Here is a 27,701-nt window from a genome sequence, read left to right as displayed (position 1 = left end):
ACAGATAGGGGGGGGGGATAATTGAATTCCTTTTAAGCCTATATATATGGACGATCTAACTTGAATAAACCAGCATTTAAACTTTAAACAGACAAGAAAGTGTTTGTTAGTCTGTACTAGCCTACTATTACAAATAATAAGCGATGTGTTTCATGTAAATTGTTTAGGTGAATTTTAATAATAAAAAATTATCAATAAGCATTATTCATTGTTATCCATGGAGAAATACGTTAGCAAGAATGAAACTGCGCAAGCGTTAAATGAAAAGCAAGGAACCAAACGAAGGTACAAAGAAGATTACATCGGATATGGTTTCATATCTTCGGGACCTGAAGATGCTCCATTGCCATTCTGTCTGATCTGCAATGCAACTCTGTCGAATGAAGCGCTTGTTCCAAGCAAATTGAAGAGACACATGGAAACAAAACATCCAGCTGTAAAAGCGCAACCGAAGGAATACTTTGAAAACATCAGGGTTCAACAAAATAAACAAGCTAAGAAACTTACGAACTACCTAAAGCTGCCAGAAAAGGGATTAATTGCAAGTTATAATATAGCTCAGTTATTAGCAAAACGCAAGAAAGCACACACAGAGGCTGAATCAGTCATTGCACCAGCTTTAGCAATAGTTGTTGAAACTATTCTTGGACCCGATGCCGCCGAAAAAAATAAAAAAGTTCCTTTGTCAAATGATACTATCTCGCGCAGAATTGAAGACTTATCGTCAGATTTACAAGATCAAATCTGCGAACACTTCGACGTGACTGACGATGAAGTGTCTCTGCTGTGGTCTCTTCAAGTTGATGAATCCACAGACGTTAGCGACAAAGCCCAGCTGCTAGCTTTTATTCGGTTCATAAAGGATGAAAAATGTGTCAACAAATTCTTATTTTGAAAAGACTTACAAACTACGACCAAAGGCGAAGATATTTTCAAAGTGGTGAACGAAAACATTTTGCTATTCAAACTACAGTGGAGAAACTGTGTCAGCGTTTGCACCGATGGCTGTCCTTCCATGAAAGGAAATAGAAAGAGATTCGTCACTCTTGTGCGTCAAGAAAATCCAAATGTATTAGTTGTTCACTGCATGATTCACAGAGAAGCTCTTGCCTTCAAATCTTTGCCGAAAAATTTTATGTCTGTTCTGGATCAAGTGATTGAAGTTGTAAACTTTATCAAATCTCGACCGCTTGCATCCCGACTTGTCTCTCAGCTCTGTGAAGCAATGGACTCAGACTACAAATGTCTGCTGTATCATACCAACGTTCGTTGGCTCTCCAGTGGAAAAGTGTTAAAACGTGTCGTCCAACTCAAGGCCGAGTTGATATCATTCTTGGAGGCTGAAAAAAAAGACTTTGGATTTTCAATTCATGACGAGATCTGGTGGGTTAAGGTGACATCTCTCTCTGATTTATTTGATAAATTAAATTCATTGAATTTAAGTCTTCAAGGACCATCGGAAACCATCATCACTGCATCCTCAAAACTGAAGTCATTTGGGGAAAAATTGTCTTTGTGGCAAAGTAAGATCTCGAAAGGAGTCTTCGACTGCTTTCCTACTTACAATGAATGTGCTTCAAATGAAGAAATCACCCCCAAATTCTGGACACTTTGACACACCTGCAGTCAGCATTGCAGCATTACTTTCCAACAATTGGAAGTAATGAATATGGATGGGTCAGCTATCCGTTTGGAAACAATGAAGCTACAAATCTGACAACTGAAGAAGCAGAACAGCTCATAGATTTAAAAAACGATGCAGTTCTTAAGTCAAGTTTTGCCGAGAAAAGCCTGGATGTCTTTTGGATTTCAATCAACAAGTTATATCCTGCAATCAGTTTAAAAGCAATCAAAATAATTCTTCCATTTGCATCTTCATGGTTTTGTGAGTTTGGATTTTCAGCACTGACTGAAATCAAGTCTAAGAAAAGAGAAAGACTTCTTACAATAGACGATGAAATGCGATTTGTTTGTCGGCTCTGGAGTCTCGATTAGATCGAATTTGCTCTCAAAAACAGGCACACCCTTCACATTAAATGTGATACTTAAAAACGGGTAAAATCTTTTTTCTTTTTTATTATAAAACAACTGTTGCTCTTCGTGGTGTGCCGCGAAATTTTTGTAGTTTTTTTTACTGTGCCGCCAGACAAAAAAGTTTGAGAAACACTGATTTAGAGTCATATGAAAAGCGCGCTCTATTGGACAAACGCCCTCAACAAGCATAATATATTATGTTGCCATGATCAGCGATTGGATTAATCTAGAGAGTCCTTTGGAGGGGTTTTGAAGAAAGTCTGGAGTAAAGTGGCAGCATCAGAGATAGCTTCAGGCTGCTATAGGACTGCGAGAAACAATTCCTTTAACCAAACAAATTATTATGTGTGTATAAATATTTTTTTATATAATTATGTAACCCTAACCCATCCGCTGTATCTAAATATATAGATCTCATAAATTTGTGTTAGTAAGTTCTTACTTTTTTTTATTTTTTAGTTTGTTGGTTTAATTGTTAATATTATTGCTTTTTTAACAGTTGAATCATAATATCAAATATATAATTTTAAGGCACTGGCCCCTAAACACCCCAATATAAAGAAAACTATATGGAGAGCTCACTGATTTGGAAAACACTGCGCCGTTCATCTCATATATTGGTCTAGTCATCTGAACGCTCCAACATAAAAGTGAGAACGAGGAAGAAATAATATAAATATAATAAAAAAAAAAGAAATAAAGAATTGTGGAAAATAAAACATTGTAAGGAAAATCAGGGAAGTGTGACGTCAATTACAATGAAAGAAGAGGTAAAGAGGAGGTGAAGAAATTACAGGGACAATGGATGTCTTAAGCTTTAATAAAAGTAAAATTATTTTAAAGGAAGGAGTTCAAGTATTATATAAGAATAATAAAAAGGTGCTTTATTTATGCTTTGTTCCCCGTTCCGACATTTTTACGGTATTCCGCAATTGTGACTTCTTTAAAATCCTGACTGACTCTATCAGGGTCGATTTGAATATAGAATTTAAATATGTGTTGCAAAACTAAACAATGCATCTATTTTTGATCGGAAATGGATGGGCAATGCCTAGATATTTTTATTTTTTTCCATAGGTCTAACCCATAGACTTATATATTATACGAATAATATATATAGGCCTAAGTCTATGATCTAACCATGACGGAGCACACAAAAAATGAAAACTAAAAGTAGCAGCAAACTGTTTTGCAATAATGACTTTAATATATAATAATAATAATAAGGCTAGTCTTCGAGTCCGAAGATTAGTGAGGAATGCAGTATTTCCCATGGCTGCGCAGTCCCAGCTGTGACCTACATATTTTGCCACATCCAGGGCAAGCATAACCATTGTCCGCAGGCGGTCGATTTAGATTTTCTTTTCGCCGTCTTCGTTTGTCCTCGGCAGCAGATTTTCTTTTGGTCTCAAATGTGTATCCCGCGGCCTTCGTGAGTGACCTCCAGCTGTCTCGTTCTGAGGCCGCATGCAACCAGGTGCTCTCTTCTATGTCAGCCAAGGAAAGTTGACGCCTAAGCTGGTCTTTGAAGCGTTTCCGTGGGGCGCCTCTGTTACGTCGACCACCTTTTAGCTCACCAAAAAAGACTGCCTTTGGCATACGTTCGTCTCCCATACGGGATACGTGCCCTGCCCAGCGCAACTGTCGGACCAAAAGAAGTCCCTCTATACTGTCCATACCGGCGTTCGCAAGGACATCGCTGTTTGTAGTGCGGTCGCCACCGTATGTTCGTGATGGATCGCAAGTCCATCAGAGCCAGGTGCCTTGTGTTTTTTTTAGTTTAGATATTGCTGTCTCAATTTCCTCAGATGTCGGTGGATCATCGAGCTCCTCTCTCATAGTTTAGTGGGGGACATTTGCCAGCGATTCCTCCGATACGTGCCTTTTATCACCAAACAGCATACTGTAGTGTTCTGTCCAGCGATTTAGTATGTCCGCCTTGTTAGTTAATAGGGTAGAACCATCGAATGATCTTAGCGGTGCTGTAGTCTGTAGATATAACTATATATAATATAGGTCTGTGTGTGTAACGTTCTCCGTGTAAATAGCGGAATATTAAAAAGTGGGATATTTATAAACTTTTTTTTTTGTAGCGGCCTATTTGATATAAAGATGCATAGATCTAGAATAATCTAGATTTAATAAAATCATAGTTTCATAGATCTAAATCTAGACTAAAAAATCTATAGATCTAGATCTACGATCTATCTCTTATATCTAGATTAGATTCATAAGATTTATCTAGATCTAGAGTAGATCTAGAATCTAGCTAGATTGAATCTAGACTAGATCACTCAAATCACTGATTCAGTGAGTGACTGTCACTGTGATTGATTCCTAGACCTGAGTCAGGCTGAGTTACTGAGTACTACTGACTGAGTGAGTACTAGATCTATCTAGATCTACCTAGGGCTAGGGAGGGTAGGCGGCAGGCCAGGGCAAGTGACGACAAGGGCCTGAACTGAAGGGGTCTACGACGATTTCCTTAGTTTAGTAAATGAGTTAGATCTAGTAACCAGTTAGTTCCAAGACCAAGAGGCTGAAGAGCAACACAAGGCTTCTGTCACAAGCCTCACAAGGGTGACAAGGACAAGACAAGAGCCTGAAGAGGTCTACGAGAGTGACAAAATAAAATACTTCACTACTCATAGATTATACTAGATCTAGAATTTTCTAGATCGTTATAACTTTAAATAGACTAAAAGTCACTAACTAGTTTCTTACTTACTAGTACCTAGTAGACCTAGTAACTACATTGTCTACTTATATTTGATATATATATATATATATAAATAGATAGATAGAGATAGAGTATCATAGAGTGATGATAGAGTCTAGATCTAGACATTATCTACTAGTACTAAAATCTAGATCTAGAAATCTAAATATATATCATAGATCTATATATATAAGATATATATATATATATATATATATACAGTTATAATGGAGTTAGAGTCTAGAGTAGTAGTATACTACAGTCCTGTCAGTAGCCTACTACAGCCAGGTAACTACACTACTACAGTGACTACACTACTAGTTTTAGTACTACTCAGCCTATGGATTCAAAATCTCTAGTTCGGATCTATCAAAAAATTATCATTCTATGTCAATTGATTTTCAATCAACAGATCTCTAATAACACAAGTTCTATTAAGATAGATCATCTAATCATCATCATGGCTTGGCCAAATAAGAGAACTCAAATTATTGACTGTAAACAAGGAGCTGTGCGATGCGTAAAATTTAATGGTAATTTTTTTTAAAGTTTAATAAGGAACTAGGAAAAAGGAAGTTTAAAAGGAACTATTTAATAAACATATTTTTATTTTTAATCATTTTCTTTTTACACCAGAGAAAGCTAGGACACTTCTTGTTCTTCTAGCCAGCTTTTTGCTACTGAGCTGTGAGCTCTTTTGCAGACTTGGCCAAAGAAAAATAGTGTGCTTTTCTCTTCAGTTGTTCAGCACTGCCGTACAGGGTGTTGGTTACGTTGAGCTGTAGTGGTATTAGGGTCTGCCTAAGTTGCATTAAGAAGAGGCATTCAAAGATGATATGGTTTGCGTTTTCATAAGGGTGGACTTGTGTGGAATTTATTTTGTTAAGATGGTAATTTAACAGGGGTGTTTGTCCTATTCTTAGAAGATTGTAGATTGCTCTGTGTGGGGGAGGAAGTTCATCATCATCAAACTCCATTTGAGTGAGGGCTTGAGAGGCTCAAATCCTCTCTTGCAAAACCCCCCTGGACAGAAACCCTGCTGTCTTGCGTAGTGCATAAATGTCGCCATACATGTCGAGAGGAGAAAGTTAATACTGTCCAGTTTGTTAGGTCATTTCCAAGCTAAGACACAAACCATTATCCTTTTCCCATGCTCCACATTATCTTTGTCAGCTTGTAACTGATGTCAGACCAAGGTTGTTACTGTTATATGCCCTACCTGTAGCTGGCCATGTTATTAAAATAAAAATTCCTTCATTGCGAGAATAATTTAGAGCGGAAGTGAAGGAGGAGTGATTGGTGTTCTCGTACTCTTTACACTCAAATATTGGCAACAGAGGCATTTTATTTTTCCGAAACATAACTCCACAAACTTAGCACAGGCTGTATAACTGACATCGCACCTATTTTTGGTACAGTACTTGGTCAATCAATAATTGTTAGTCTACTTTTCCCCATCCTGTGTTTTTTAGGATCGCTCCTGTTAGACACAACAGTACCTGGTCGATTGATAGTTATTGCTCCGTAACTCCCTTCTTGGCTTTTAACTTGGCTTATAGGTGGCATCTTACCATAGTCACTACAGTTTTACCTGTAGCTGGTTGCGCTAGGTAAAAAATCACCTTTTTTTGCAGGGGAGATGAGAAGTCATTTGTAGTCTTCTCTCCATTCTATCTTACTGTCACTAAGGAGGCAATTTATTTTGTAGCACAACTCCACAAGCTCAGTGCATGTATCAATCACAACTAAGCCTTTTTTGGTACAGCTACCTGGTTGATCGATAATTTTGCGCTTGTGCTCTCTCACCAGTGGTGTTTTTTTTTTAGAGCATCCCACTCTTCTAGTATGCTTAGTGGACATGGAGGGAGGGAATGCTTCACACCCTTTTCTGATTTTCACAATCTTTTAGACTTTATGGACTATAGATTTTTTTCTAACATTGTTTTAGTTCAGTGATGCCCAGCATAATTCGACCTACAGGCCATTTTAATTTTCGACACTCGTGTCACGGGCCACATGAACGAAAATGTAGGCCTTCAAAAAACTAAATGACATTGACCTGAAACAGTTTGATTAGAAGCACGTAGATACAGTGCTTCATAAATAATGGGATATTCAAAATTTTTCAGGTGCCGGAAAATGGCTTCATTTCTCTACTTAAAATATCAGAAACATTGTAGTTACTTTTACCATCAACTCATTTTCTTGTCTCTTTTTAGACATAGTGTAACAATCTTTTAATTGCAGTTCAGACCAAGAATGTCGTAATATTTGTGTTATTATGCTGTTTATATGTTGTTGTTTTTTTAAAACAGCCACTTTCTTTACAAAGCAAATATGTTGCTCCACAAAAAAGTAAAGATCTGTTCACTTTTCCTGGTAGATTCTACATTCAGAGTCCCATGTTAAATATCATGGCACCAATCCATCTAAGAAAAATTGAGGGCCCTTATCCCCTAACGTAGGTAAAGAAACATTTTTCAACCTTTTTTTGTTATTGTGAAGACATTTCGGCAGGCCGCACTGTCTGTATTTTGGGCATCACTGTTTTAGTTTGTCCCTCAGTAGGACAGTGATATGTAGACATATAGATGGACACATTAATAAATTGCTATGACAGTAGGTCAGATACAACTATAAAATATTATATGGTTTACACTAAAAGTGATACAACTAACAACTATTGAAACTGTGTATATGTTAAAAAATACATCTGTAAAAATTTCTTGTAAGCTGACTGTTAAATGGTTTTAAAAAGTATTTATACTTTTTTGCATACATTGTACCTGTATTAGCTTTTTAAAGAAAAAATATTTTTAAGCTTTTTTTCCCCCAGTAAAACATGTGTAACTAATGCACACAAGAACACTTACATAACTTATATATATTCTTTTGCAAATATCGAGAAAGGTAAAAGTTATAACCCCCTATTTACATGTTTTAGTTTGCCAAGGATAGCCAGGGTTGTGAAATATATGTTTCCCTTCTATCTGGGTTTTGTTTAGCTGATGCATCTTGGGGCTAAAACATCTTGTTAAGCTCAGACCCATCTTCTTTTTCCCAAGGAAAAAAAGTTAATATAAAAAAAGTTTAATTTTATACTAGTGAACTTTGACCCCGCTAAAATTGTCTTCTCTCAATGAAAAAGGAAGCTACACATGTAGGAAGTGTGAAAAAGATGGTACATGTGCAGTACCTATATGAAAATTTAGTTGTAAACATTAAAATTAGACTATTTAATAATAATAATGTGGGTTGTCTGATAGGCTTTATGTAACGCCTTTGTCTGATAATGGTACTTTAATTGAAATATATATATATATATCAGGTATATATATATATTTTTTTTGCCAAAATTTAAATTGTTAGTAATATTTTTTTTTAGTTGATGGCAATTACTGTTTGACTTGTGGAAGTGATAAAACTGTCAAGTTGTGGAACCCGCACAAGAATTTACTTCTGAAGGCTTACATAGGCCATGGATACGAGGTCTTGGATGCTCACAGCTCTGGAGATAATGCCCATATCTGTTCTGGTGGCATGGATAAAGCTGTTGTGCTATTTGATGTATCCACCGGGAAAACTGTGCGGAAGTTTAGGGATCATGCTGGTAAGCTGGCTAATGTATGGTAGATTCAAACTTCAAGTTATAGGTTCTAATGTTTATAAGTTACCGGTGGGTATTATGTTAATGCAACACCAGGTAACAGAATAATTCACACAGCATAGTTTTAGATAGTTAAGCAGCCCTTTAAAATACTGTGTGCATAGAATACTGGTAATTATCTCAATCCTACTTAAGAGTTAATTAGTTAAGGTGCTCGTTGACATAGTGAATTAGGTTCATTGAATAATTGTACAAAGTTTTAACTTTTTCTGTGAATGGGAAATGAGAGAAAACATGTTCATATTTTTTACCATACAGACAGACAAAGTTGATAAGCTTTATAAATACAAAAACTGAATGGACCATTTCAAATCCTAAATCACAACCCTAGCCTCTACTAAATTTGAGATTGAGACCATTACAACTATTTTAAAATCTGATATCTGATACTTTATTTTGTTTTGTATCATTAAGCTGAAAAAAAGGGAAGGATCAAACATTGTATTCTTGCCTTCTTTCTTGAACAGTTGGAAATCACAGATTTAGATATTTTATATTTCCATTTTATATCTTCTCCAGGAACAGTAAACACTGTATGCTTCAATGAGGAATCAACTGTCATTTTGTCTGGATCTATCGACTGTTCAGTCAGAGCTTGGGATATAAGGAGTAAAAAGCATGAACCAGTTCAGGTGTAAAGCCACAACAGCTTATAACATGCTTAACCTTATAAGCTGGTGCTGCTAAAAGAAATTTTGGTTACTGTACTTTTTAAAATGCCATGACAACTTTTTTAACTAAAAAACTATTAAAGTTATGATATGGAATAATTAAAGCTACTCTTGAATAATTTTCTTCTAAATCTAAATCTTAGAAACAGGGAATAAAAGAGATTTGTAAAATAAACACTTTTAACTTGTGATGGAAATAAGCCATCAACAGCACACTATAATCAGTTTTTAAAACCATCAGATTTTCAAACATATATATATATAGGAGTGAATAACATTTCCATAACTTAAAAAGTTCCATAATAGCTATGTTCATTATTAGACTGAAATATAAATTTGAAATTCTACAAGAATTGTGTTCATTGATAATAAACGAATAAAAAAACAAATCAAAAGCTGATTCAAACAGAAAACAATATTGACATATTTGCAATATCTACAGACACTTTCAATTTGTAAGACTCAAGATAAAGCTATTATTGGTATCTCCCTCAAATTTTCGGAACTTTAGGCCCATTGAACTCTGCCTCCATCTGTCTGTCAGAACAAATTTCTGTTTGGGAAACTTACAAGCAGATGTAAATAATTACATCCCTATTACCGATGGCTTGTATCCCAAGAAGATTAGAAGTGAGGCAAAGGATAAGCACCCTAGGTAACTCTAGCATATTTCTTCTCTTTACCACATCAGCCATGCCGGTGTCCACCATAAAATAAACGGCCCCATGGGAAACAGTGTGTGAATAGTGACATAAATGATTTGACTTTCTCAATCCCCACCATTGCAATGGACTCGGCTCTTAGGCACCATAGCAGGGGTTCTTTTTTGCTTCTTTTTTTGGCCTAATCATCTCCTCTAAAACTGTTTCCACCTGAGAGTCACAGTGAGGCTAATAAGCATTGCTGATATGTATATTTGAATATATTATAATTAATATTATAATAATAAATAACATTATGAGTAAATATTTTTGCAGATATTTCAAAAGTCAAGTTAAAGATAATTTTTGATGGTACACTGATTGATTTGTGTTTATTTTCTGTCTCAATACTCAGGACATAGTTATTGTTTCTTATCAGATTTCTTGGATCTTTTGCATTCAGTCTGGAATAAGTTTGTTTTTCTTTATGTATGTCAGCTTCTGATGACTGACATTACCTTTTCTATGGTAGCATTTTTTTTTGTTTTGTTTTATTGAGCACAATTTGGTTTATGAATAAAAAGAAAAGTCCCACAAATTATTATAGACTTTAAAAAATAAAACTAAGTTATCTCCCCTCTTGAAATTTTTTTTTTTTAAACTAGTAAATTAGCATTTGATGAAATGTTGAAGTTGTTATGATAAAATCAGATAAATTTTGTAGAAAGCATTTGGTCTCTCTGTGGGCTTAAACTATAATGAGATATTGTAGAAGATGGTCAATTATTGTTGGAACTTTATTTATGAAATTTATCTATTTTTATTTTGTATCTCAATCATGGTGATTTTGTTTTTTCTTAATTCGACTGAAAAAAACAAAACAAACATATTCAATAAATTTTTTTTGAAGGTATCCGATAAACATATTCAATAATCCTTTTTTGAAGGTATCCGATTCAGGTTGTGCTATTCTCTAAGAATGTCCACTAAGTAAGATTCTTTAATAATCCCTTCACATCTATGTCAACACATAATTGGTTGAAATGAAATTGATCATTAGATCTCTTTCTGGTTACAAGTCTTTTTTTTTTTTAAGTGATACAAATTCTGTTCTATTGGCATTGTCATTACATTTCTATATTTGAGCATTGTTCAGATAAAAAAAAGGACATTGCTGCTAATGTTTAAATAATAAAATTACTAAAATAAAGAGACATCTACTACAATATCTATTTCTTTACACAGAGATGATCTTATTAGGATCAAGCACATTACAGATGTTTGTGGACTACATGTGTCTTGGATGTCTCAACACTTATTCCAATCCCTTCTTTTATTACACCTGTGTTCTATTTTCTACTTTTCTATGATGAAATGTATGATGTAGATGCCTTTAGAAAACGCTTATTTATTTATGCTCATATACATATCTTAATGTGCATGTTCTCTCTATATTCTGATCAGATATTGAATGAAGCTAAAGACAGTGTGACTTCTGTTCAGGTCTCTGATCATGAAATTCTTACAGGATCTGCAGACAGCAAAGTGCGAAGATATGATTTAAGAATGGGGAAAATGTTTTCAGATTATGTTGGAAGTGAGTACATCTAGATCATTTTTCTAACGGCCATGGTTGATTGATAAAATATTTACCATCCACTGTATGCTGAAAGGCCTTTGGTTTGCTGTGGTATGCTGGAAATGTTTTTTCTATATTGTGGAGGATCTAAATTTAAAAAATTGAAGAAAATATTTCTATAGTACTTAAAATAATTCTTTTATAGTTTTTTTTTTATATCTGAGAGGAGATCGTTTACTTTGGTCTAGCAATTGTGTGTTCATACATTATTGTTTCTCATGTTTTTTCTATAGAGCCTATTTCATGCGTGAGATTTACGAGAGATGGTCAATGTGTTCTGGTCAGCTCGACAGATACAACTGTCAAGTTAATAGATAAAGATTCTGGAGAAATGCTAAACCAGTAAGACTTTGCCAGGCTTTTAATTGTGCAATTTGAAAAAAAAATCATTGTTAAATTAACAAATGACTGTCATAAAGATGCATGATTAATGAGCTTGTGTTTAATTTTTGTGCTATTTGAAAAAAATCATTGTCAAAGTAACAAATGACTATGTCCTAAAGATTCATGATTAATTGAAAATGTTTTGTTTGTAGATATCAAGGTCACAAAAATGTCAGCTACAAAATTGACTGCTGTTTGAATCATCAAGATACTCAGGTTTTGAGTGGCTCAGAAGATGGCAAAGTTTTTATTTGGGATTTGGTAGAGGTGAGTTGTGATGCAAGAATTGTTAAATTGATTGATACACAAACAAAAAGGCTCTAAATAGTTGTACCAGTATCTGTCATTTAAATGAGTCTTTGATGAAATTCTCAATTTTAATTGTATTTGATTCACTTTTTTAATTATACTTAATGGTGAACAATTTAATCAAGTGTAATGATTATTTAATGAAATCATCTGCTTTATTACATTTCAAATACTGAATATTAATTTAACAGGCCAAACTTGTAGACACACTGGACCATGAAACTAGCAGAACGATTCACTCTCTTTCATTCCACCCATCTGAACCATTGCTACTAACTGCTTGTGCTGACAAGGTTTTTGTTTGGGAGAGTAACCACTAGTGGACTAGGTATATAATTCAAAGTGAAATCTCAATAGTTCATTGAAAAGATTTAAAAAAATAAAAAAAAGACTCAAGACAACTGCTATGTTTTCATTCTGTCTGAAATTTGTTTTACAGCCAAAAAGCTTAAAAAAATTATTGTTGCAAGGGATAAGTAGAGGCGCTGTGGCTGAGCGGTTCACTTGGTTTCCGAATCCTGGAGAAGACTGGAAGTTTTACTTTCAGGATCATTAGGGTGCCTCTGAGTCCACCCAACTCTAAAGGTTACCTGATATTAGTTGGGGAAAAGTAAAGGTGATTGGTCGTTGTGCTTGCCAAATGACACCCTTATTAACAGTAAACTTACTTAATGAAAGATTGTACATTTGCTCCTAATAGTGTCAATTTTAAGCCTGAAATTTGATTTCAGGCTAGTGGTGTGAGAAAAAATGTCATTGCTGGCAGACCAAATAAAAAATTGTTGTAAAATTCACTGTCACCACATCTATATATATAATTCTCTTCGTGGCTCAAGAGTTTGGACAAGTAGTGAAGGAAAGATTACTCTTTTATTTCTGCAAGTTGGACGGACTAGAGTTACCCTACGAAAAAAAAAAAAAAGAGGGGGGGTGGGGGATAACAAGTAGTATTCACCCATCACAAAATAGCAGGGCCGGACTTAACCGTTGTGACCAAAAAGTCATGGAAAGATCACTCTTTTTTTTTTCTTTCTACCCCACATAGTTTTAGCAGTGAAAAAAAGAAGGGGGGAGGAGAACAAGTAATCTACTCTGTATTCACCTGTTACTAAGTAGTAGGGCCGGACTCAACCATTTTGGGGCCCTATGCGAAACAGTCTTACCAGGGTCAAGTTTGGTTAGGGATACAGATAATAAGTGAAATTTAAAGAGTTCTTATTAGAAAATAAATTCGTCTTTGCATTTTATTCATTCTTTACTATGTACAGAGCTAGTTTAAGAACCTTGCGTGTAGCGAAGTCATACAGTATATCATAAAAGTTTTATTTCCTACATAGATCACGCTCAATAGCAAGAATTACCAAATGTTTCAATCTATCTACGAAAATTGTTGACCTCAAGTAATTCTTCATTAGTTTGAGGCGCGGGAAGCGACTTTCACCAGATTCCACAATTACGGGTATTGCTTAATGCTGTTTTTTTTTTATCGCGCGTAGGATTGGTGTTTTCCATTGAATGACACCCCAAAATGACAATTTTTGTCTATATATTTTAGGACATTTGTATGTGTTTTCAAAATATTTTAATAATTTCCCAATATTTCCAGGACTTTTTCATATATTTTGCAATTTCAGGAGATTTCCAGGAGCTCCTGGTAAATTGACAGGAGGCTGCGGGAAATCTGTTAGAAGTTATAAAATGGTTTAATTTAATAATTTATACACCTAGAATTAGTGTGGGTCCTTTGAAAGTGCGGGCCCACTGTGGTCACATAGATTGTAGTGCCCTAAGGCCGGCCCTGCAAAAAGCGGTGTATGCTACACCAACGGTCAAATAGTATTATTATATTATAGCTCTTATGCTACTGAAAGCTACCTATCTGAATTGAACAGTTTTTAATTGGAAAAAAGTTAATACTACAAAGGTTTCTTTTCTAAATGCAATCTTGGTATGTGTGATTGTTATGTAATGAATGAGTTAAATTAATGTGCATATCCTTTGGTTAAAGGGGACATAGCTACTTCAGTGTCAAGGTCAGAAATCTAGCTTACAGTATGTGGTCCAGTTATCCATGTTAATGCTAGTTTGATGAAGTGCTGTATATTTTATATGAAACTATACAAATTATTTGGTTTGATGTTTGTAGTCCAATAGATATTTTACCATTAATAATCATCACTGTAACCATATATATGTATATATATAAATATGAATATTTGTCTTATATGTGACCATAATTGAAGATAAGAATTTAACATGGAAAATTGTAAATATTTTTGGATGTTGCCATATGAGAATGAAAGATTTTGTATGTTAGAAAATATATTTTGCTGACTTTAACCTTTTGTGATAGATTTATGTGAAAGAATATTAATAAGTATTATAACTAAATATTAACTTGCTTGAAAGAAGATATGCTGTATTGATTAATATTTGCATAAAATTACATGTTATTTTGTTAATAAATTTTCTTGGTAAAGTCTTTTCTAAATACTTTAACTTTAATTCATAGCAAATATATGTCTTTACTTTAAAAAAAGAACATATTTTTTGATGACTACGATTTCAGAACATAATGGAATTTTTTTTACAACAAGATTAAAAAAAGCTAATAATTTGTACTTTTAAAACTTAATGCATTTGTTTTTTTTTTTCTCTTTTTTTTTTTATATATATGGTAAACATCTTCATGTAAGCTTTTTTTAAAAAAATGTTTATTGTTTAAAAAAAAACCACTAAGCTGCTAGAGTAAAAATAAATGTCTGAGCAGTCTCTAAGAAAAACGGATATTTGAAAATAAACTACATACATGCCATAATTAATCAGATTTTGAAGACCTTTCTCAGCCCTTATTGCTTTGCCTCATCATCCTGTTGTGCTTACATGATTATACTACTCAAAAGGCTAAGCTATAACCTCATTCCAAGTCCACAAATTAAACCAAGGGTGGATTATACTACTCAAAAGGCTAAGCTATAACCTCATTCCAAGTCCACAAATTAAACCAAGGGTGGACAAACTACAGCCACCCAGGAGTGATTTATGCAGCCCAGACCTATGACTCCCAGTGGAGCATATTTTAAGGCTGCAACGGTAGTTCGCCCTTGGACTTCCTTATATCAACATATTTTCTTTTTTGTTAGGATGTGGGCGTTTCAAATAAGCGTTGAAATAGGACTAATATACACCCTCTAGAAAAATAAAATGCATTTGCAATCTTTAGACAATCACCAGCCTCAAACGGGAATCAGTGTTTAATTTCATTAGTGTAAACTTTTAAACCAATTCATGCAAGACTCCACTTTTAATATCTGGAATGAAACCTCAATCAAATGAGATTTTTTAAAAGAGATTTTAAAACTTAACGTTGACTAAACCATATTTCGTAATTTCAGATGATAACAACATATGTAGGCATACATTTTGAGATGACTTGGGAATCCAAATCTTGGCATTGAAGAGTCCGTATAACATTCATTGTGGCATCCACCTCGATTAGCTTTAGAACAGAATCTTTTTTTTTTTAATTTATTGACCTTTTTTAAATAATATAATTATTTAAAATTTAGAAACCAAATGTAGGTCTAAGGTATTTTAGCGCAAAATGTATAAATTGAAAATTGCACAAAAATATATAGTCCTACGTAAGCCTATAATAATCAATTGTAGCTTAGTTTCTCCAATATATATTGCTTCAACTTTTCGCCCTTACAATAAACAGGTTTCTAAGTTCGCAATGACCCACTTTTATTACGTATATTTTTAGCCCTTCTCGATTAATCGCGTGGTCCAGCCTTCTACGCTATGTCTATGTTCATGACTAGGTCACAGCACAGCAGGTAGCCTTGGCTATAATGTACACAGCTATCTTACTATTTATTTTTTAAATGGCTAAATTATCTTTAGTAACGACAACACTAATTTAGATCGTTAAAAGTGTAATACACTTGAAGTATCTTAATTAATCCAAATGTTTGCGTAGATCGACATAGATGTTAACCTGGAAACTATTTCTGGTTTAGGCTACTAATTAACAGATCTTATCTAGGTAGTCATAGGCCTAATAAGTTGTCTAAGGCTAGATTCTATTATTTTATAGGTAATTTTCTAGATCTATGTAGTAGCTAGATATATAGACTAGTGGAGTAGTGCTTCCCAGACTAAGATCCACAGAACCCTATCCGAATCGTCAGTGTTCCGCGAGGCTTGAATAGGTGTTCCATGAACTAGTAGGCCACCACATAAATTAATATCTTTTTTTTAAAAAAAAGCTAGATATAAGTGCTCAACTAAATACTCAGAATGTGCCAATTAAGTGTTCTGTTAATAGCATACAGACAATATAATATGTATATAGATTTAGATCTATAATAATTCTATATATATAGTTACAAAGTTTAAAAAAATAAATGAAGCAACTTTAAAAAAAAAAAACGAGGGGGCAAAATAATAGATCTAGGTCTTGAAAAAAACAACCACCCTAGCCTATATCTTATTGCGCTATAAGATGAAAGTTCTAGATCTAGATGTCAGCCTAAGCTTTGCTAGCAACTCAGAAACCTGGATTTTTACCATGGAAAAAAAAAAAATACACAACCAATAAGCATTAAGTGGGTCAGATCTATATTTAGTTATGGCTATTTTTAGCCATACTTTGCGGAGGCTTTTGGTTTGTTTATTTAAAAAAAAAAAGATCTAACAAGAAAATTGAATATTTGCAATTAAATTATAAAACCACCAACAAAATACAGTAAGTTTGAAGATATCTAGTTAATGATCGCATAGAGACCTGTTCGACAAAGCAAATGTAATTATAAAATAGGTAAGACAACGTAGAAACTTTAATTTGTCGTAGCGGAAGTGAGTAATGTTCTCGAATGTTCGGGTGTAGTCGACTATATTCGCCATTCTTCGTGTTATTTCACGGTCAAGTTTGCCAAGACTATAAAACATCTGGGTAAGAGAAAAGTCGTTAGTCTTGAAACGCAATTGAACGTGTACTATCGTTGGAAGTGTACATTGTAACTTAACCATTTGTTATTGTGTTGCAAATTCAAAAGTGAACATTGACAATGGCAAAGGATTATTATAAAATTCTTGGTATTGCGAAAGGTGCATCTGATGATGAAATTAAAAAAGCGTATCGTAAAATGGCACTGAAATATCATCCAGACAAAAACAAGTCTCCTGGTGCTGAAGAGAAATTCAAAGAGATCGCAGAAGCCTACGATGTTCTCAGTGATCCACAGAAGAAAGAAATATTTGATAAGTATGGTGAAGACGGACTGAAAGGAGGAATGGGAGGCGGTTCGAACGGCGGTGGAGGCAGAAGTGGAAACTTCACATACACTTTCCACGGCGATCCTCATGAAACATTTAGAATGTTTTTCGGCAACGAAAACCCATTTGAAAGCTTCTTCAGTTCAGGAGGCCCAGGTATGGGTAGTATGGGCGGCAGGTCACCTTTCTTTCAGTTTCAAACAGGTGGCCGAATGGACGATGATATGGATGTTGATGACCCCTTTGCTCAAATGGGTCAACAGAGAAGACGAAAACACCAAGATCCTGCAGTTGTACGAGAGCTCCAAGTGTCTTTAGAAGAAGTGCTATCAGGAACCACGAAAAAACTTAAAATCACTCGCAAAGTTTTGAACCCTGATGGCCGCACTACTAGATCTGAAGACAAAATTTTAACCATAGACGTTAAACCTGGGTGGAAAGCTGGTACCAAAATCACCTTCCCCAAAGAAGGTGATCAGACACCACATAATGTGGCAGCAGATGTTGTCTTCGTCATCAAAGACAAACCACACCCAGTGTTTACCAGAGATGGAAGTGACATTCGCTATAAGGCTCGTATTTCTCTCAGAGACGCTCTGTGTGGTACAACAATACAGGTACCAACATTGGGTAGTGCTAGGAAAATTCCTCTTGCACTGAATGAAGTGATAAAGCCCAACTCTGTCAAGAGAATTCAGGGTGAAGGACTTCCGATACCGAAGTCGCCATCCCAACGAGGAGATCTCATAGTTGAATTCAATGTTGTCTTCCCTAACAGTATACCACAAGCAACCAAGGAGATCTTAAGAGACTGTATGCCTCAATCGTAGTGTTCAGAGATATTAGCTGAATTCTGTATGATATTGTACATATTTTCCTAAGAATGTGAGTACATTATGTAACCAAATACTTGTATTTATTTGCAAAACATCTTAGGCGCTATTTATATAAATAATCTGTATCTCTATTGAATAGTTTAAATCCAGAATTCTTTAGTAAGTTTGAAATGTTTAATTATTGTGCAACCTGAAATTCATACTTGTAGATTTTAGTTGAAAAGTTTAAAAGTAAAGCACAATTAATTTATCATTTAGGCTTGTGAGACTTAGATCAGATACAGGTTTAACATAACCTAAATCTCTGAACATATTGTGTGTCCTAGTCTTAGTTGAATTATAGTAGCTCATTTGTAAATAGAAATGAATGGTTGAATGTGGATCCACTTGAGTGTATGCAATATATATATAAAATTAAGCTCCAGAGTTTTTGCTTTGTTTTTTCTCTCCTTTCCTATTAAAATCTGTATAATTAGACTTTAACCACTGGTAAAGGTGATAAGGAATCGAGCAAAAACTGATTGTCCTTTGTCTTTCATTTTTTTTTCCATGCCATAAAATAATGATAAACTTATCAGTTAAACATCATTAACTAAAAATTGTTGTATATATATATATTAATTTACTTGTTACTAAATATTTCCCTTAATTCAAAGTTATAGATTTAATGGCACAAAATGAAATTTTTTTTTTTTTTGTGAGCCAATACTACTAGTCTAGTTAATATCTCTAAAATGTATTATTTCTTTTTTTTTTTTAGCTTTAAGGCATGACTTTAAAATGTTTGTTTGACAATGATCTTCACAATTTTGTCAGTTTTAAGTCATTTTAAATTTAGACTATTTTTTAAAATTGAAATCAAGTTTGTTTATAGATCTTTCTTCCAGTGTTCTTAAAACATTGATGAATAAAATTATAGCATTTTACTTGGTTTTGTTGATGCATTGAGTTTGTTTTATTGTTAGTATGAATGATATGTGAAGTGATATTTATGTTAAATCTTAGCTGAAAATATTTCCAGTCAAAGGTGACAAAAAAAAAAAAAAACTTTTCTTTTTTTTAAATACTGGTACAAGAAATATTTAATATATGTACAAGAGAAATACTACTATTGTATAGAATTACATAAAATTTCAAACAGTCTTCCTTTGTTCATCATGAGACTTGTGGTGGAAAACAAATGTCACAGAAGATTCCCATGCACTTTTCAGAATAATGTCATTAAGTCCTTTTTTATCTGCAGAGTGATTCCACTGAGACAGGTCACACGTACAATCACTGTCATCTGGTGGTGGTTTGACTTGTATGTTGTTGACACACCTTCGACACTTGAACCTGCAATTAATTTTTAGCCATTACATGTGCAAATAGCAATTTTTATGCAATGCAATAGCTTTTTAAGAATTTCAAACTAAAATATCCACTATTTACGTTTTGTTGAATTTGTATTAATTCTTTCTCTCCTAAATGACGATACCAGATTTGACCTCATTAAATAAAATATTAATTTTTTAAAACTTTTTTGTGTTATATAAAAAGAGCATAGAGCATGCATTCCCCTTTAATCATATACCAGATAAAACATTTTCTGATAACAATGGACAACGCTATTGAAGCTTAATCATAATAAGGTAGGGAAGTAGTACTGAGTAAAATGAAGAAATCCGTCGCAACATGGAAAAATAATTATGGAGAGAAAGAGTTAAAAAAACTGATAGAACAGAAGAAAATATCTGTCCTCTTCCAATCACAGAACAATTCACAAAACTCCCCTTGTCGTAGGATAAACTTAAAAAATTATATCCACAAACATTTGTATAACTAGTCAGTATTTTTACACTGCTGAAATGTTACCTGGACTTCACTGGAGATCAATAATATACACTAATTAACATCCAACAATACTACTAAATGAATCTACAAAACCTTAGCTATCCAGGAAAGAAAAAGTCTAATATTATATAAAAACTGATACACTCACAGAAAACAATTCACAAAACTCCCCATGTTGTACAACAAAATTAAAAAATTATATCCACAAACATGCCTACTGTTTCAAACCTTGGGAATATATACAGAAAGGAAATTTTCTTTAACTCTCATACACATCCAGATTACATTCAACCCATCCAGATTACATTCAGTCTCACCAGTGCTCAAGAATGTAATAAGAACAAACATACTTATCATGTGTATCACTAATAGTGTTCTCATTTAGAGTAAATAGTTCCCTCAGCTCTCCTAGACTGAAATGTCTTTCAACATCCTGCTCATTGTCAACTACACAACTGCTCAGTGCTTTCTTGTGGGCTTGACGTTGAAATATTTTCTCCTCAATGGTTCCAGTCTGAAACAAAAAATTAAAATAATAAGATTTAGCAATGGTTGAGAAATATTATATTAAAGTCTTTACACAAAATTATAATTACAACTTGATTGAAAAAAAAATATTAAAAGAATTGCATGCATGATTAAAAGGTACAAATGATGCCTACTGCTATCAGCCTGTAAATGTAGCATTGTTTTTTTTGCCCATCTCTCCAACACCTAGCCATAGCCTGTTCATCATTGGCTGGGTTCCAATCTGGATCAAACATGACTAATCGGTTGGCACCAATTAGGTTTAAGCCACAACCACCAGCCTTGCTGCTCAGCATGAAGATAAATTCTGGGCTCTAAACATAGTAAAACAAAACATTAAACACAAATTAAAGTGTCACCGCTTTTTTTTTTTTTTAAAGTAACAAATAGAACAAGAAGTTTAACTCTATCATAATTCCTTGTTCTGATGGAATTATTTACTTTGCTCTTTGTTGTGCACTAATATGTTGTTTTTAAAATTCAATACATTGTGAAATTAGGTAATAAAATTAAAAGGAAATACATATATTCTTTTAATTAGTTTTTTTTTATAAAACTAAAGATTATTTTATTTTCTGGACTACGAATTTAAAAATGAAAACATGAAATTTATCAATTGCCAGCAAGAATTATATAAAAACATGAAATGAAAATCCTGAGCTTAAGTCACTACCATCAGAAAAAAAACATGCTAAAAAAAAAAATGAAATTCAAGCAACCCACTTTAAGCACATTCTACTTGGTAACAACACTGAGAGAGAAAATAACTGGGTAAGTAGTAAACAATTGAAGATTAAATTATAAATACATTTTGGGAAGAAAAAAAAAAGTCATGAAGCATCAACAATGGAAGCATCAATTTGATGTAAAAGGTTGTTTGAGATTGATGAAGTTTAGGTTTATAAAGATGAGAGATGCTCAAACATTTCATCAAATCATACAACTTACTGTTGGGTCATTAAATCTGTCCACTACTTTAGCACGTTTCTTAATTGTCATGGATCCATCAAGCCGTACATTTCCATAGCTAGAACATCAAGATTTCATTAAATACATCTACAGTTTTGTAATTTAATACTTTATAAATATCATCTCATTAGAAGTATAATAGCTATAATTTTGTTTAAACTGAAATGGTAATTCTGTAAAATATCCAACAATCAAAAACTTACCCTCTTTGCTGACACAACTTTTCAAAAAGATCTAGTGTCTGTGTATAGTTTGACACCAAAATGACTTTGTCATTTGTTGTAGATTTGATCAAAGCCAGCAATGTATCTAAAATCACAACTTTTCCTGTAGAGCAATCAAGTAAAAAATGTTCATGATGCCAATAATTTCTATAGAAAAAAAAAAAGATTTTAAAATGCTGTCAATCTTAAGTCCCTGTCTTAAAAGAAAATTTAAACCATATAAATATTAAGCACATAGGTAGTTGTGCACAGTTCAAGACACATTTAAAAAAAAATAGATTACCACTATGGTATTTATGACTACATACCAGACAATTCAGGATTCACAGATTTGGTAGAGTAGTTTGAGGGGAAATAACCAAGTGTATCCTCAAATCCATCTTTTCCTTCTAAGCATTTATCATAAACTAGATCAGGATCTGAGATTGAAAAAAAAATATTTGTTAACATATTTCTTTTATGAAACCATGAAATTTCCAAAGGAATAATTTTTTTTAAATCTTTGGCGACTAATATTAATTGAAACCAATGTAAATTAAGGATTACTAAAATACTAGTAATAATAAAGAAATATTCATAGAAACCTACGATTGCAAAGTTTCTTCAACTGTGTTATGGCTGACAAACTGCTGACAGAATCTTTCCCTGACACCAAGTTCTCAGCAATTTTGGAGGAGACAAACTTCTTGTAGAGTGTCTGTTGCAAAGAGCCCAATTTACAGCAGATTACATGCTCAACTGAAAACAAACAGAATACCAGTACACTATTTTAATAGCATTGCCAAAATTGTACTTTGATGAAGAATATTCTTAAAATATTGTTAATAAAGAAATTTAAAAAAAACAATGTAAACAAGTTTAATTGTATATATATGACTTACAACACCTCTGAAAATTGTCTTTAACAAACGCTTTAGTAACTTACATATTTTACCTTTCAAAATTTAATCTTTTTTAAGAAAAAAAAAAGAATCTCATTTTTTCCCCTGAATGGTTTAAATTCAGTAAAAAAAAAATAAGGAAACTTATTTTATTGTAGTTTCAAAAGATAAAAAAAAAGTCTTCTAAATGTTTTTTTGTTTGTTTGCTTTGGCCCATGACCTACTTCATTATCTCCCTGCTTTTACTAGAAGATTCCAGAGGCCAATTATTGATAACAAGTTATTATACAACAAAAGTGTAGCATTTTGAAAAATCCTGTGTGTAATATGACTAGCACCATGATGTCAGCCAATTTCTCCAGTAGATATAATAACACAAAACAAAAATCAATGAGATAATTGTATAGAGAGGAGACAAATAGAATTGACAGAGGCCAAAATAATTAGCTTGACATTTTAGAAAGCTACATGGATATATGTATTAGAGATGCTGGCTGCCATAAAAAATGTAGTGGAGAGTAAATCATTTTGTAGAATATCCAAATCATTTATATTTTATTACTACTAAACTTTATCCTATTAAAATAAAATCTACTGGGTATTAGCTTTGTTGCTCATCATCTCATTTCTGCCTGTGGTCCCTTCGGGGGATAGGCCACCAACTAGCTTCTTCCAGGAATCTTGGTTCTGGGCGAGTCTCTCCAAATGTCCTCACGTCTTGCCCATCTGCTTGACATCTGCTTCCAGATCAAGGCCCCATGTATTCCTGGGCCGTCCCCTCTTCCTCTTTCCTTGAGGGTTCCAGGTTAAGGCTTGCCTCTTGTTATGTTGGATGCAGGCTTGCGAAGGGTATGACCTCAAGCTTTGTTGCTAAGTTGACTATAATTTCATTCTTCTAATATAAATTATTTATGGACAACACAGTTAATCAGAACATTTATATATTTAAAAAATCCTTTTAAGTACTGTTTGCTAGGAATAGAGTATTACAAAATTTATTAGAAAGATAATAGCTGATAGCTTAATTAGAACAGATAAAATTGGCAACTATGACTCATCACATTATTATACTAAAGCTGTTAACTACAAAGTAAAATTCCTATTTAGCAGTTGTAGTTTTGCTGTTCATAATTTTATGTGACTGGTAGCCACAGTTATGAGGTTCACATTAAAGCTGAATGGATTTTAGAGGATGCTATGAAATTACAACTCAGACCATATTTAAATATGTGACTATCTGCTCTAGCATCCAAATGCTTCACTCCTCATCTACCACATTCCACCAATGCCAAGAAAGATGCTAAGACTGATTTAGATTGCAGGTGGAGGCTGGGATATTTAATATTACATATGACAAGCCTGAATTCACCCATCATAAAGTTTTAAATACCAGTAAATAATTTTACTAATCTTACTTTTGACAGGTAAATACTTGGTCAGGAGAGCTTGAGTTCTTCTAATAATGCACTTGTTAACAATTGATAGCAACTAGACATGGGAAATATAGAAGTTTGCATTATGTTTAAGATCAATTTTTAGACAGTTAAATAGTTGTAAAAGAAAAATATATTTCTGAGCCTAAAGCTGTATCTCTTAATAAACTGACTATTTTTGTAGCTTCAATCAATTGTGATACCCTTTAGAAACAGCAGAACAATTTGATAACTGTTAATGTTTTTGTCATATAAACCCTTCCAGTTATGCCAAAAAGCCTAATTCAATTTTATATGGACAAACATCTAACATAATAGCTAGAGAGGCAATACAGGTACATTTCCAGCACTAGTTAGCACAGCTTATTTAGGCAGCTCATGAAGCAGCAAGATGATCAAGAGCCCATGATTAAAACAAAAACAAAAATGCATTATTAAAAATAGAATATAGAAAGGGACTGCACCAGCAGACGTAGTGGTTCCTATCATTAACTCATTGGCTATTTTGTTCTCAAGGGTATGAGTGAAAAGACAATGATGTATATGAAAGTTGGGAAGAAAATATTTTCAGTTTAATGTGGTTACTCAGTCACAATGGTCAATATTAGGTGTGCTTGTTAATCAGGGCCAAATAATACCTACCCTCTCTAACGTGGGCCACAGAAATGACCTTTACATCATCTGCCCTATAGATCGCAAGTAGAGAAGTAGCTGCAGTTTTGTGTCAGGCACTGGTCCATCAGTGCATAATTTAACAGATGCTTTAAAAACTTGTGAACAGATATAAATTAAATGAAATCTAACATATTTCTACACCGTTTGTATTTACTGAGTAGAGCATAAGAATCCTTGCAAGAGCTCAAGAATTTAAGCACATATTTTTAAAAATCAGCCTAAGGACATCACATCTTAAAGAAAGCTAACTAGTTTACAATTTAATTGATATTGAAGAAGTTTTAATACAAAATTTATTGTAAACCAACCTCTTGTAATTTTTCTTCCCCCTTTTTATGATCCTCATCTGTTGCATCAGCATCTCTTCCTCTGAGAATGGGTGTCTCAAATCTTCTTTTAAACTCTTGTGCCGTTCCTGCAATTTGTTTAAATTAAAGTCAGACATATGTAGGAATGAAGTAAATAATATTTCAAAGTTTACCATATCTAACCCACTTAAAAATACAAAATATGCTTATCTAAAAAAAATCACCATTGTCTAATTACTATAAAATTTATTAACTTTCATTTGTAAGTGTCAGAAGTTCCTTTAGAAATAAAGATTAATACATTTCAATCATTTAAAAAAAAAAAAACAACAACAGCAACACATTAATGTTCCACATTCATTCTAACCTAATATGCCCTTGTTGACAAAATGTAGAAGACTGAAATATTCCAATAAATCATTCTGTATAGGTGTTCCAGATAAAAGAATTCTTCGTTTGGCATTGAGATTTGTTAAAGCTTGGTAAGTTTGATTTTCTGAGTTCTTTAACCTGTGACCCTGTAAAGATAATGTTAAGTACAGGTATTATAAAATACATGATAGAATTTTAACAACCTAGAATACAAACCCTATAGTGAACTTTAAAGATCATGTACAACTTTGAATGTAGTATCCTCTTAATTATTTTGTTTATCTTAAAATAATGAAGCAACACAAAGGACTAGTACATTTGAAAGGGAATATCTGTCCAGCTGCATTTAAGAAATATGTATGTATTTTTGTTCGTGTGAAAAAAATTCACCATTAGTTAAGTCAAAGAAAAGGTCTTTTATTCAAAAGCAGAACTAATTGGCCAGACCAAAAACTGTAATGAAGACTAATGAAGTATGATACTGATGAAAATAAAATATTTTGAAATGATCCACAGAGTTTATAACTGCTAAACAAAATATAGCAATGAAATGTATCGAAGTTACATTACGTACCTCATCACAGATGACTAAACCCACTTCACCTCTATGGAGTACAGCAGCATGCAGTCGAAATGTCTCATAAGATATGATAAGCACAGGGAACTGTGTCCTTCTGTTGTGTTGCTGCATAAAGTGAACTGAAGAGAATAAAACAATTACATTAAAAAAACAAAACAGTATGAAATAAAATGAGTCTAGATATTTTTGTATGTCTCTTTATTTTGCAGAATAAGGATGCAAGTAGAATCAGTCCTGATGATGACAAAGGTAACTTTAACTCTTACAGACCCTGTTATCTATAGGGGCAGATGATGTAAAGCTCATCTGTAGATATGACCAATCACCTTTACTTCCACAATGTCCAGTATACATTAGAATTGGGAGGACTCAAGGGCATCCTAAAAATCTTGAAGTTTTAAAATCCCAGTCTTAACTGGTTTTCAAACTTGAGACCCCTGGTACATGAAGCCAAGTGCTTTACCACTAAGCCATGCTCATTTGATGATGACTATTTGCATAAAAAAAATTCTTAAATATATCATCACATCAACTTTGAAATAAACAAAAGACTAAAAAAAAAAAAAACCCCATGATCTAAGGTCCATAACTCATAATGGAATAAGTTTTCCTAATGATGAACACATTTATGTTGAACATAAATTACATTTTATTAAAGTGATATTGAAGTTGAATGTTTATGTGTATTAATGAATACAAATGACTCATTCATATTATTACAAACATCATACTACTAGTTGTGATAAAATTATTTGTTTATACCTAAATTTTTGTCTATTTCATTTTTTGTCCCTGTGTCAATTGCTAAGGCTTGCACTCTTTTTCCCAACCATTTGTCCAGCTCATTGTACCAATTCTAAACAAACAAATGTAAAGGTTTAAGTTTAAAAAGATTTTGTAGAACAATCTCAATCAATCTGGAATAAAACAAATTGCACATTTATATCTATCGCTATGAATACTTGGAAACCATGGTTGGAGAGTTACCTTGACTAAACTGCTTGGACACACAATGATCACTTTAGTGACAGTGGGACTACACTCAGGACTTTGACGCTGAAAAAATGTATTTTAAAAATTTGATTAAAACCAGATTGTAAAAAAATAGGAGGTAAAATCCAAATTAAATTAAAAAAAATGTAAAAACAAAAATAAAAAGATGAAAAATAAAATCAAGTTATCATTGACACAAAAATATTCATATTTATTCATTTTCTCTTATATATGAGGAGTATAAATATATCAATTTGGTTAATCTCTTGATTGTTATATTACTTTATTGACCCATTCTCAAAATTATAGCATGAAGCATTTCAAGGGGGAAAAAAATTGAAAGTGAAACAAACTTTCTTCATAAATTTATCAGAAGAAACACTTTTTATGTAAACATAGAACAAACTACCCCTTCACGATACTTTTGGTCGTAGCCTTAACAAAAAAATGAAAAGAATTTTACTTAAATTACCAGTAGTGTCCATATCAAAGTTACACATTGAAGTGTTTTACCAAGACCCTGTGAAGAGATTTTACACATGTATACAAACAACATTACTAGAAATACAAAATAAATAACCTTAACAATACAATAAGAATTTCTTATGTGATAAAAAAAACTTATATACTAAATAATATATAATTTTTAGCGGCCCCCGAAAGGGGAAAAGACGCTATTAGTTTTGTGCGAAATGTCTGTCCATCTGTCCCGTTTAGATCTCGTA

General features: G+C 33.2%; 3 protein-coding genes across 11 annotated transcripts in view; 2 read left to right on the top strand and 1 right to left on the bottom strand.

Moving 5' to 3' along the window:
- LOC106067046 (WD repeat domain-containing protein 83-like) overlaps positions 1-14,546 on the top strand; it is a 48,022-nt gene extending 33,476 nt beyond the window's left edge. The window contains exons 1-10 of one of the 6 annotated variants that reach the window (XM_056029331.1): positions 4,119-4,644; positions 4,976-5,041; positions 5,166-5,286; positions 8,139-8,363; positions 8,940-9,052; positions 11,197-11,329; positions 11,605-11,713; positions 11,908-12,022; positions 12,256-12,392; positions 13,699-14,546. In XM_056029331.1, the coding sequence (XP_055885306.1) occupies positions 5,214-5,286; positions 8,139-8,363; positions 8,940-9,052; positions 11,197-11,329; positions 11,605-11,713; positions 11,908-12,022; positions 12,256-12,384 (897 nt within the window). In that variant the 5' untranslated portion in view covers positions 4,119-4,644; positions 4,976-5,041; positions 5,166-5,213 and the 3' untranslated portion in view covers positions 12,385-12,392; positions 13,699-14,546. Of the gene's footprint in view, positions 1-4,118; positions 4,645-4,975; positions 5,042-5,165; positions 5,287-8,138; positions 8,364-8,939; positions 9,053-11,196; positions 11,330-11,604; positions 11,714-11,907; positions 12,023-12,255 lie in introns of those variants that run through there. The other 5 variants (XM_056029330.1, XM_056029327.1, XM_056029328.1 and 2 more) reach the window with 5 other exon arrangements.
- Positions 14,547-16,757: 2,211 nt separating this feature from the next.
- Positions 16,758-19,106, top strand: LOC106067035 (dnaJ homolog subfamily B member 1-like). Its single transcript, XM_013226142.2, has one exon. It carries the CDS (start codon positions 17,137-17,139, stop codon positions 18,172-18,174), a length of 1,038 nt encoding a protein of 345 aa, XP_013081596.1. The 5' UTR covers positions 16,758-17,136; the 3' UTR covers positions 18,175-19,106.
- Positions 19,107-19,164: 58 nt separating this feature from the next.
- LOC106066848 (DNA repair and recombination protein RAD54-like) overlaps positions 19,165-27,701 on the bottom strand; it is a 29,144-nt gene continuing 20,607 nt past the window's right edge. For 3 of the 4 annotated variants that reach the window (XM_013225943.2, XM_056029324.1, XM_056029323.1), the window contains 14 exons: positions 27,449-27,496; positions 26,971-27,039; positions 26,746-26,839; positions 25,978-26,102; positions 25,399-25,549; positions 25,032-25,138; positions 24,031-24,103; positions 22,323-22,472; positions 22,043-22,153; positions 21,714-21,837; positions 21,490-21,568; positions 20,676-20,855; positions 20,364-20,527; positions 19,165-19,515 (listed from right to left, as the gene is read on the bottom strand). In XM_013225943.2, coding sequence (XP_013081397.2) covers positions 19,314-19,515; positions 20,364-20,527; positions 20,676-20,855; positions 21,490-21,568; positions 21,714-21,837; positions 22,043-22,153; positions 22,323-22,472; positions 24,031-24,103; positions 25,032-25,138; positions 25,399-25,549; positions 25,978-26,102; positions 26,746-26,839; positions 26,971-27,039; positions 27,449-27,496 — 1,677 coding nt within the window. In that variant the 3' untranslated portion in view covers positions 19,165-19,313. The remainder of the gene's footprint in view (positions 19,516-20,363; positions 20,528-20,675; positions 20,856-21,489; positions 21,569-21,713; positions 21,838-22,042; positions 22,154-22,322; positions 22,473-24,030; positions 24,104-25,031; positions 25,139-25,398; positions 25,550-25,977; positions 26,103-26,745; positions 26,840-26,970; positions 27,040-27,448; positions 27,497-27,701) is intronic. The other variant, XM_056029325.1, reaches the window with a different exon arrangement.

The sequence above is a fragment of the Biomphalaria glabrata genome, chromosome 5 (assembly GCF_947242115.1).
Source record: "Biomphalaria glabrata chromosome 5, xgBioGlab47.1, whole genome shotgun sequence".
Taxonomy (NCBI): domain Eukaryota; kingdom Metazoa; phylum Mollusca; class Gastropoda; family Planorbidae; genus Biomphalaria; species Biomphalaria glabrata.
This window is presented reverse-complemented; position numbering and strand designations above follow the sequence as displayed.